The sequence below is a fragment of the Styela clava genome, chromosome 10 (assembly GCF_964204865.1).
Source record: "Styela clava chromosome 10, kaStyClav1.hap1.2, whole genome shotgun sequence".
Taxonomy (NCBI): domain Eukaryota; kingdom Metazoa; phylum Chordata; class Ascidiacea; order Stolidobranchia; family Styelidae; genus Styela; species Styela clava.
In genome coordinates this window covers 8,869,268-8,881,370 of record NC_135259.1, presented here as the reverse complement: position 1 = coordinate 8,881,370, position 12,103 = coordinate 8,869,268, and the positions used below count along the sequence as shown (strand labels likewise).

The 12,103-nt window shown below is 34.2% G+C and overlaps 1 protein-coding gene across 1 annotated transcript; it reads right to left on the bottom strand.

The window, feature by feature from the left end:
- Window positions 1–1,776: 1,776 nt before the first annotated feature.
- On the bottom strand, window positions 1,777–12,067 carry LOC120338094 (uncharacterized). Its single transcript, XM_078117419.1, has 11 exons — window positions 11,784–12,067; window positions 11,515–11,669; window positions 10,118–10,292; window positions 9,570–9,889; window positions 8,926–9,175; window positions 7,239–7,870; window positions 6,696–6,790; window positions 6,416–6,557; window positions 4,901–5,024; window positions 4,294–4,366; window positions 1,777–2,644 (listed from the first exon to the last, which is right to left on the bottom strand). The coding sequence occupies exons 1-11, from the start codon at window positions 12,008–12,010 to the stop codon at window positions 2,612–2,614; spliced, it is 2,226 nt and encodes a 741-aa protein (XP_077973545.1). The 5' UTR covers window positions 12,011–12,067; the 3' UTR covers window positions 1,777–2,611.
- Window positions 12,068–12,103: the final 36 nt, after the last annotated feature.

Below are 12,103 nucleotides of genomic sequence, written 5' to 3'. Positions count from 1 at the left end.
TTTGTCCCTTTTTTTCTCCTCAAACATTACATGAGAGTATGATGTTGAATGAATTTGTTCTCAACTCTGCTATCTAGATTTTCCTGGCATACATTTATGCATCTTGAACTAATGGTCGAGGTTGTTGCTACTCCGTACGTCAACCAGAAGACGACAGTCATGTTAGTAATGTATGACGATCCTTGGTTGGATCTTTTTTAAATACACTAACATCCCCGCCGTCAACAAACAGACGCCAGAACATCGCCTCTATCTCTTATACGTCCCTCTTTATGAACATACTTTTCCTCAACTTGAACATACTCTTTCCATTACTTACAAAAATTATCTAATTATTTTTATTAATCATCCAGCCTACCAATTCAAAATTTGCAACCTCAATTTTGACCCGAACTTATTTGACGGGTAGGAAGTACTTGAATACCGAATTGGGATATTAAAACATGGTTGCCAATTTTATCAGCCACAAGTTACAATGTGGCAATAAACTTCAAGCAAGCCATGCGCACGTGCCCAACTAGTAGTAGTATTCAATATTTACCTGCTGTCATACTTTTTATCGATGTCGAGTTTCCATATACACTAGATTAGACCACTAGATCACGAACATGAGTCTCAAATGATGCATGTGCTAACAACATATGAAACGGAGTTCGTTAAACCATTCCTTTTATATTCGATAGTCTAACATAAATGGACTTATCACAATCCGATTATGGGTTTACAAAGACGACAGATAGACAAACATCAAATGTCCTACACGGCGAGTGAAAACGTAGTTCAACGCCACGAGGCAAAGCGAGCAGAGCCTCTCAAGCTCCGACTTATAGATAATTTAGAGAAAGATTGTTTCTAAATGCAGATCAGAAGAAGTACTTACACGACGATTTTTTCAAACGACATGATTATTACATTCTCTCTCAGTCCACTTGGTCCGTTACCTTTGCTTAAATTTATCTTCATTGTAATCTGTTTATACTTAACATAAAATGAAAAGAATGCCGGCTATTTTAATCTGACTTTACACAAAGTAAATGATTTTATGGTCTGATCAGAACTTTCAAAAAGCGACATCTTTTTTCAAATAACTGATCAAATAAAGCCCACGTCATGTTGCCTCAGACGGGTAAAAATTGCCCTCTCTTTGTTCACAATGATAAATACCACGATTGCTCGAGTTTTTTAGTGAGTGTGATGCCAATAATGAAATGCAATTTATCAATATCTCTTAGCTTGACATATATCTCATCAAACTCACTAGCAAATATTGATATGGGCTCTACTTTCTAAGCTCCAGAATGTTATATTTCCCGAAAGCTCTAATTATTGCTTCACAACCGTTCACAGCATGCCTCCCAAGAGCAATGTTCCTTCTTCATTTGAGAGAAATACTTCTTGACAAGTAGACTATAAAGGCCGTCAATAATTGGAAAGAAAAACGACAATTTTAAGTTTTACTCTAATTTTAATTATGTCTCAACTGATATTTATTCTTTTCAGCGGAAGCATTTGCTTCTCTAGGAATCCGTAATTATACAGCTTGAATTAAGATCGTCAAACCTATTTCTTTCTTTAAGGTTGAATATTTTTGAAGTTCTCATGTAGTTTATTTATGACAATCGATACCCAAACTTCAGGATAAGACATTTAATATAACGACTACATCTATAAAAAAAATTGTTAGTGCTAAAAGTGCTTTTCTGGTAAGAGAAATCTTCAACTCACAAATTCATCTAAACTAGGTCTTTTCTTTTTTATTCATCGCCAGTGGGGAAAAGAAACAAAAATAAAAAAAGAACTTATTTCTATGAACCATATTAAATGAAAAATTAACAGCATTATAAAACAGCATATATAAAATTATTCTTCGACTGAGCCTCTTTTAAGAATGCTGTTGAAATCACAAAAAAATGCAAGTTTTTTACCTCAAAAACATAGTTAATAACTGAAGAATTGTATCATATATAGATTATGTTTTGTAAAACTCACATTAAATTCCTATTTACAGCTCCCGATTCTCCTACGGAAAATAATATACCGGAGAAAAGGTCATATATTTGACAGAAATAAAATTGATAAAATTGTATTTGTTTTAGCAATGCAGATTCTTGGAAGAAAATAATCACTTGAGCAAGATATAATATCATCATATAATTTGTTTCGTAAACGCCTCCCATAAATATTACAATATTAAGAGACTCGTTGCATAAATCATAATATGCTGTGTTCTGTGAGGCAATTTGGTAGTACTGTATCGGTACCGTTATCTGTACTGAAACACTTATATGGGATTAGAGTATCTTATTTCAGATCAAATATATTTACCATGACTACGAGCCTATTCTGTGATCAGCTTATCAACAATATGCTTCGAATACCAATTAGATATTTTACCAAATATCTATATTCTATACGAAAATACGATGTTTACTATATAACGCCATAGGATGAATAATCTTATTCGTGCATGAATAGTATAAACAATGCGAAATCCCGACCATCAGTGCATTAAATAAGCTTATACATTATATGAGATGATCTAAAGAATTGTGTGCTGGTTTCGACCGTGTTGAAATCTCATTTGGTTTGTATTGTGACCAGCTTCTGGAATTCATTCATGCAGTCTACGTCGATAACGTCGATTCTAAACAAAAGATAGCGTTTATCCCTCGCTTGTTATAAACAAATTATATACACAATTATTGTTTATATGCCATATAACGTCGTTTGTTTATACACAACTGTCAAAGAGGTGTCAATCATAGTGATCGCATACCATGGGAATCCCCGGAGTTTCTTAGAATAATCGATAATTATAATAAAATTCTAGCACATATTTTAAAATCGAAAAGTTGGGGGAAACGTGTGCTGATGTGAAAGTTGCATCAAAATCAACCTGATTAATTTGACGTTGGAGTATGTTGACCCGTTAGAAGTGGACACGGATCTCTCAGAGCATTAGGTTTGATACTAAAACAAGAAAGCGATGCTCAAATATATGGACACGAAATCCACAAAACCGCAGTACGGGTATGCAATCTGTCACAGTAGACCCCCGGACCAGCCGTCATAAAATGTGGAGACAGTTATCACGATGTCATAAAAACGTGTTCCCATAATGGAAAACTATACAGCGCATTTTAGATTAAATACAACAAAAAATTTAAAGAACAAATAATAGTAATATCCTTCTAGAAAAATGGAATATTCAACCACTGCATTTCAAAGCAATAGGTCCATTAGTAAATGAAAAATGCGATTTTTTTCGTGTCCGATAATAATCAAAATTCTAATATGGACAAGAACAGCAACAACAACATAACAACAATACGATCCATGGGTCCACTTAGCCTAGCTTAGCTTTAAAACAGAACTGCAACTGTGATAATTTGAGTTAGTGGCAAAAAGGCCGTATCTGAGCCCCGCAATACAAAATAGAAACAGAAAAACATGAAATTCATTCAATGCATTTTCGTTGTTTTTGTTCGAGTGTTTCACAAACGGTGAGATTTGCCAAGTAAAGTTCGATATCCATCTTGGTTTTGTTTCATATGACATTACATAAGTTACATGTAAAATTACAAACCAAGAACGTCACCGAAAAAGCAATTCAGATGTGGTAACAACAGCAACGCAAAATATTGTTTTCTTTTTCTTAAGAATGCAAAAAGTTGTATTTTCGCATTTTTGTGTCGAATTCAATTTATTCAGGTACTTCACTACAAGAGAATAATTACTATGTAAACCGTTGACGCGGAGGAGAAAACTTGGACTTTTTTACAATAACGAATGTATTCTCAAATGGTCAACTTTCCAAGCTAGATACAATGAACCTTTCAAATAATTATATCAATGAGTTTAGTTAAATAAATATAACCATAACCAATTGTATTGTCAGGCGCTATTTGCGATAACCTAGTCGCATAGTTTCATATATACAGGGTGTCCAAAATACAGGTTTCGCTCGATTTCATAATATTACCAGCAATAAATTTGGTTGTATGATAAATGGGGACTACAACATTCAACATCTATAACATCCAATTAGAAACAGGTTGACTATAAAAAAAATTTAAAATTGAAAAAAATAATAACATTTGATTATAAAGACCGTATATTCGGGCGAAACTTTTTGGACACCCTTTACAATGAGACAGATCATCTGATAATAATGTATCTATGTACATGTGAGTCAACGTTTAAATAGAATCTCAATGAGAGAAAATTTAGCATTCAATACAACATCGAAGATAATAAATAATATAACAGAACAATTCCTTCCAATTGACTCACTCTACTTGCCCGTCTGCCAACAAAGTTTCTGTCAGAAGAACTTTTTATGAAGTCCATGGAGGAGGTTTTATGACTGAAAGAAAGCAATAAAATGATATAATCTAAATACTTTGTAAGTAGGAAAATATTGCTTGATTGTCTTGGGGCAACCTTAACAAGCTTTCACTGTGTATAGGTAATAATTCGTTCGTATGTTATGATCGCGGAGAAGATATTGTTTAGTGTTTTGTGGGCAACAAAAACTATGCTGTTTTATTAATGTTATTGTCAGACAGTATCGTTTTTTATACAGTATATGATTACACAAAATTCGAGTTTAGCGTACCGAAATAAATAACATACAATATATGAAAATGTATTATAATATTGAAACCCATTATGGAAACGAAACTATCATTCGAAATTTCCACCATAGTATCTGGGTCTACTAGCGTCACACCCTTATATCTTGAGATGATTTCCTAGTTAAAACTGAATGAAAATATTGTTACAAAATACATTCATTTGTTACATGCAGTTCGATATATTCTATCGTGCTACTTACGGCAATAAGAAGCAATTTATACATGTAATTGAATTAGGTGTAATAATAAAAATGATCACCAACCTTTTAATCATTCTTGCCAATGACCTTCTGAATTCAGAGTTACGGAATGAATAAATAATCGGATTCAATAAGCTGTTAAGGTAGCACGACATGTAAGCAATTGCCCATATGTATTCCGGTATTTCTAATCAATTAAAAAAATATGTACAAAAATTAGTAAAGTATGTTTTAGAATTTGTGTTTTTGATTTAGCATACTTTCAATTTAGTAGTGAAATAATATTAACGAACATTGTGCTTCAAGTAAATTTTAGCAATATTTCCATATTGCAAAAATTATTTATTGTTAAAAGGACTCAGAGGTTCGGAATTATTAGTTTTCCGTATACTTACAATTGATTTCACCCTTTTCTGGCCAACATAAAACCTGGCGGTAACTCATGGCTTTGAAGTAAAATAAAATCTTATGAATGACGCCAGTAATTACTATATTCGCGTCATAAGCCCATGTCATTTGAAGAAAAATAGATTAGACAAGGCCATAGTGAGTCACATAGTCTCAGATCTTGATGGTCGAGAGCACATTTCCATCGTCAGACATAAAGACAAGGTTTAATTAACCCTAATCAAAATGTACTGTACCTAGTTGAAAAAATATGCAAAATTTATCTATTTTCTTAAATTCACGAATATAGTTTAATATATATGATATCTGTCTGGACAAGGATAAATCATAGCATACAACCATTGGCTTATAACATAGATTTTAATACTGTGCATATTTGTAATAACGTTGAATCCGGGCATAAATTTCTAATTGATTAACGTCAAAAACACAGCGAGTTTAACTGAAAAAGCTGCAAATTTGGAGAAACGTAAAATTTGTATCATGATTAAATTTTATGACGTCAGAATCGGAACATTTCACTTGCGAGGGCGATGTAATTATAGGCCAAGATCGGTCTTTAGGAACCATTTCTTCCGTTTACACCTTTAATTATAAAAGAGAAGCTTGAAAAAAAAAGATAATTATGATAAAGAATGTATCAAGAAATAGATCAATGACAGATTGACTCAATTTTCTATGCTCCTTTTTACAGTTGCAAAATTATGAGATGGCTCGTTTTATAGTCGTTTTATAAATCATGTACTCAAAAACAAGACAGATCAGGAAAAACTTAAAAATTTGACAAAACTCTAAATCTTAAAAAACTTCGGTAGTATTTAAATATGCAGTGTGTTGTTGTTCAAAATAGTTGTATGAGCAAAATGTCCGACTGGTAATTTTAAATTCAACTACGAAAATGAGCAAATTCAACGCCAATGCAGAAAATACGATCACTGTCGGACCATTAAACGATGAATAATTGTAAAATAGAACAAATTTCCATTTGTTTTAGTTTTATTCCCAAGAATAATTCGAATATCAAAACGTCTATCACCTTGTATGTATCAAGCAATTTCCATTTGTTTTAGTTTTATTCCCAAGAATAATTCGAATATCAAAACGTCTTCTAAGCGCAGTGAATTGTTTGATCAATTTGTACGAAAATTCTGAATCAGGAATGAGACTTACTTGAAGCAGTTGACTCCATAACGCCCTCTGATGTTACAAACACGTCAGCAATCGATAGAACATTGTATGGAAACCACGTGACCAGAAATGAGAGCAATATCATGCTCAACGTTTTCGCCGCTTTTCTTTGTCTTCTGAATTTCTATCAATAATAAGATAAGATTTAAGTTAGTCCATTGCATTTTATATTGTTTACAGTTTTTCTCGTCGACACCATAATCTTATAAAGTATAAACAATATGTTTAACCACCACCCATTTAAATTCGAACTGAGAAATACCTTATTTGAGTTTTTTGTTTTTTCTCTTTCGCGATGTGTATGTAATTTTGCTATTACTCGCTCTGCATTGGCCGCATGGACTGCATTGCTCATTCCTAGAAAGTATTTACTAATGAATTTGTTAAACGTGTAATCGTTGAAAATCAACGTTAAACAATACATTATTAGGCATTCAATTGCACAATTTATTATGCATGCGTAGCATTCTTCGTAACAAAATATTTGTAAATGCATATTGTTTTCTTAAGTCAGTGTTTCCAAGAATTCCCAGCATCATAAAATCACATAAAATACATCTCTATCCAGATTCAAATATTATTCGACTACTATATTTTTGCTATATGAATTCTGCATTCCGAAACAAAAACAAGAAAGGCCCACATTACGGGGTCAGCTCCATTGAGTGCTCAGTGGTCAAATGGAAGGACCCGCAGAACGGTCACAGGCACAAATAGCAGTTATTATCCGATTCAAGAGCTTCTTCTACGATTATCTATTTTAAGCAACGTCGACTAGCATCTGATGTAATATTGATTATTTTACCTGATATGCTACCACTTAAGGTAATTGTGTTTAAAATGCTACATCTCATATCATCGTCTGATATGTGAGATAAGTCCAATTCACTTGCATTGCCTTGTTCGGCTAAGTAGTTTCCAGGCTTTTTACTCAAAGAAAGATAACTGTCTTTCCTATCCTTGGAATTAACCATAGCACATGAGGTCGATTCCATATGTCCTTCGGAAATTGTAATTTTAGCAGTATTGTCCCTTTTGGTAATATTTGCATTATTCTTTGCATTTAACAATAAACTACTCGTGTCGCGTTGCTTATCGCCAGGTATTTTGTGGTCTATGATGTCACAATTAGTCAATTTTACGTTTTGTTCAGCGTATTGTTCAACTTCTTCATGCTTTTCTCCAATTTTCATTAATAGGGATTCACCCGTGAACGAATGTCGTCTTTTAGCTGTCACAATCGGTCGATTTAAACTACAATTTTGTAACCTCGGTGTCAAAGAAACCCTGCGTGAAGGATTATATTTTTGGCATCTTTTTTCCAGAGTTTCAATCTCACAACCCGAAGAAAAACTCCCCGGCGACTTGACAATTTCAAATATGTTTTTCGGTGTGTTTGGTGGATTTGAGAAAGAAAACACTGACGATTTAATAGACCTGCAATAAAATTATCATATTAACTCTCTTTTTCCTAATGATATATATATTCGTACTACCATCCTTGGTCATAATATGACAATATTAGTTATTTTCGGACTATTTTACGTTTATGTTCATGTTTTGTGAAGTATTCCCGCACTAACTAAAATCATTTTAGGCTTCCAACTATGATCCGTGCTTGATCCGTCAACATTTTTTTTTTTGTAAATTTTTTATTCCACTACTAGGTGAATTTTATTTGTGTAGGTATTTCAAAGCTTAGAGATACACGAAAGTATTTGTCATTACTTCAAAGATAAGTCATTTGAACGAGCGGGAAACAAGTTCGCGCACATAATAAACAAACAAAGATTCCAGACAACTATCGTGAACATGCTCTTACATATAATTGAATATTTCGCGTTTCGCTTCGCTTGCGAAGCTGAGTCTGGTTTTTCTGCAAAGGTGACGTAACGCTCTTTGAGCAGAGCGCTTAAATCTTGTTTCTTTGTACCACGTGTTCATCGGAGCGATGAGAGTGTGAAACGTTCTCTCAAAATTTTTTGAAATTTCTCTCTCCTGACCGGCGTAAGGTCGAATGGCTTGCGGCTACGTCATATGGGCGCGTTTTAGTAGGAAGACGCGAAAATAAGCTTTTCAAAGAGATATTGGGGGTGTTCCTGGCACGTTGGTTAATTAGTCATTACATATTATAAAATGGTACAAAAAGTCGATTGTAATCAGCGGAAAAAGAGGGTTAAGCAGTCATGAAAAAAAAACATTTTTTAATTTAATTTTCAGTAAAAGTTTCTAATATAAAAACAGAATTTAAATAAATAAGATTATATACTTATTTTTTGTTATTAATTCTTGAAAATGATTCCTAAAGTAGGATTACGAGTTTAAATGAGTTCTCATTCATGCATGCATGTATTTTTATTCGTTTCCTAGGGTGAGGTATAATGTTAAGCATAAGGTGGCAGCATTAATGTTGGATGCGCATGCGTCCCTATGGTAGATACAACCTACTATCCTATCGCAATAACCTACTACTAAACTTGAAATGATCTCACATATCTTCATCTGCCTCATTTAGCATCGCGACACTGCTGCATTCCCACGACGATTCTGTTGCGTCCAAGCTCATTTTTCGTTTGTTGTCTGACAACGAACGTCTATCATTTTTGGCAATTTCTACGAGACTATCTCTTCGTCGTATCCACGGAAAACACGAAGCGAATAAATGATTTTTATCGTCTTCAGTTTTACTATTCAGTTCTCTTGTTAAGGCTGAAATTTTGCCAGTTGTAAAATGGTTTTGGTCTGAAATGCAAAATTTAATTTTTGTAAAAAAAAGAGTAGCTAATTGAAACAAAAATTCATGTCATCATTGTTCATGTTCTTTTATATGAACTGATGCTTCCAGCTGTTTTTTTCTGTATATATTTTAGTTTTAGTACAGTTTTTGAGTTGAATATATATATATGATTTTTTTCAGCATCAGAGTTAGACATCATCAAACCAATTTTTACGGTGTATTTTATTCGCCGTTCATTTACCGATGGAGCTAATTGGTGGAAGACAAGCTTTCATAGAATGTGGCGGATGGGTACAGTGGGACCTTGCATTTAACTGCTAATTAGTATTTTCTAAAGATACCATGAACATTTGAATATGTTCCATTTTCGTGCACTAATATTCAAATAGGTATAATCACCCGATATCGACGAACTCCCATTGACCATTTGGGTGCACGTGACACAGCCATCAGAATTGTAGCGCCATCTAGGCATGCCAATTCTGGTTGCAGAACCTTCACTCCTTGGTTGATTTGAAGTCGAAGCTGGTATGTCGTCAAATATATTCGTGTGCTGTACCTTTTCTTTATCAATACATTCTCTGGCATCACAGTTTGGTGACGAGTTTTGGCAAAATCTCTTTCTCTTTTTATGCGCTGGTTTTAAATTAATTTCGCTAAGGCAACTCAAAGTAGCAGATCGCCGAATTGCTGTTTGTCGTTCGAAATGTGTAAGGTCGCTAGATTGGTGGAAAACAATCGATAATGGTTGTGATGGTTAATGAAATAAAAAAAAACTAGTTGTTAATGATTCATCAAATTTTAATATGATGAATAGGTTTAAATTAAATAATATCTTGATAACTAAATGACAATTAAACAGGGTCAAATGAAACTAGTTTCTAAAAACCACGAAGATAATAAGCACACCCAGAAAAAGTATGATTGCGTGTTTATAGTAATACTACCTTTTTCTTTGACCTTGTAGAGATTCCAAATAAGTTTGACTTTGACTTGACTTTTTGTACATCAGGCTGTACATCGCACACATTGTAGTACCGGGTAAAAAGTATCCAAAAATCCCTCCAATAAGAGCACAAAAAGGAGATACAAAATATTTACCCATGCAGAATGTTTGTTTTTCTAGAGAAAAATTACACTGTTTTGAATAGTCACACTACATTTAATAATTGACAGGAGGCGAGAATCTGGTGCTTGAAGATATTCGTCACCTGATTAGGTATTAATGATTGGCCTTTAGACGCAGCATATTATATTGCTCCCACATCTGGGTAAGGCTGGGCATTTCGAATCGAACATTCTAACCGAATCGACTAGGAAATTATTTGAATCGGTGCAGAGCAAAATTTCAAATCGCCGCCATCTTGTTTTCTTCTTTCCGCCAATGGTCGTTAGTTAATGAAAGTTACTTACAATTTTACATCTCCCAAGTATTCGAGATTCGATTCGATGAAAAATTCGATTCTGAAATCACCAAGTATTCGAAAATGCCCAGCCCTAAATCTGGGGTGACGTATTGTGGCCGTTCTCTATCTGTTCGGTCGAATTCGAGCACTATTGAACCCACAAACGCTTTGGACTCACAGAATGATTGCATCGATAAAAAGTGGCTTTAATTAGGTCATTAGCTTGGCATGTTATGGGGGAGGGGACTTTGCCTGAGCTAAATTCCTGCCCTTCTTCCGGTCATAGCATGTAGGAAGACCTTGGCTTTTAGGAATTTTCTTCAATATAACCTTTTCCATGCAGTTTTGACTTTACTAATTGTGCTAAACGCTATATATAAAACAGTGTTCTTTAACAGGGGTTCCGCGGAACCCTAAGGTTCCGCAATACATGTAGTGGGGTTCCGTCAGTTGATAGGGTTCCTTAGGGGTTCCGCGTGTTTTTTTTAGAGGGGATCATTTCTTTCCTCATCGTGTTGATGCGTCGTTGCGAAGTTATTTGAAGACTTTAGACATGAGTATGAGAATTCAAGAAGATTGCAAAGGAAATGACCTTTCTGTTTCGTTGTTGAAGTAGAAATATTTGAATTACAAATATTTCGTGTTAATTTTGTTGATTGGGGTTCCATAAAAATCGAAAAATTATATCAGGGGTTCCACAATAACAAAAAAGGTTGAAGAGCACTGATATAAAATGATAAATATCTATATCTTATGTATTATAAACCCACATAATATATATATAGGCCTATGTAGAATTTTCAGCTTGCCAGTTGTCGATCGCAACCCTTTCATGAGTAACCTTTAATTGGCAGCTCATGACCTTGATCTTAGCACACTTCCTTATAAATGCCTTGATTCATTGGCGTAGTAGCCTAATATATAATATTACTATTTACCAGAATGTGTATTTTTAATTCTCTCATGGACGGTGATTACACCATGTCGAAATACACAGAAAAGTATACAAGCGGCCCACAATATTGTCACACAGGTCAAGCGTTTCTTCTTTCTCCACTCGCGATAAACCATTGGATTTCGAATTGACAAGAACCTAAGATCGGAAAATAAAATATTTTGTTTGGTAAAGTAGGCTACCTTGTTTCAACACACACACACACGAAGCTTGCTCATGGGCAATTTCAAACACTTATTATCCTACTCTTACCTTTCAGCGCTAATGGCTAATATATGCACTACGGACGACGTTGTGCAAATGCTTTCTCCAATTTGCCAAATAGTACAAACATACGACGTAAGCATGAAGTTGGAATGAAGGAAAAATTGTTGGATAAACAATGGCATGCATATCATTCCTATGCTTAAATCAGCAATCGCCAGACTACAAATAATACAACATTGAAAACTATGCAGTCTTCGACGACGAAGAACCATCAAAACGACAAGATTTGCTCCTCCTATTAAAACTCCGATGCAGCAAAAGAATAGCAACAAAATAATCCCACCCACTGCAGCCATGATTGACTT

Excerpts from the sequence above, each read along its gene's own strand:
- LOC120338094 (XM_078117419.1), bottom strand. The coding sequence starts at position 12,010 with ATGGTTCTTCGTCGTCGAAGACTGCATAGTTTTCAATGTTGTATTATT. Across the intron at positions 5,025-6,415 it reads TATGGAGTCAACTGCTTCAA|AAATACCGGAATACATATGG; the intron begins GTAAGTCTCATT and ends TTAATTGATTAG. Across the intron at positions 2,645-4,293 it reads TTGGCAGACGGGCAAGTAGA|AATCGACGTTATCGACGTAG; the intron begins GTGAGTCAATTG and ends TCTTTTGTTTAG.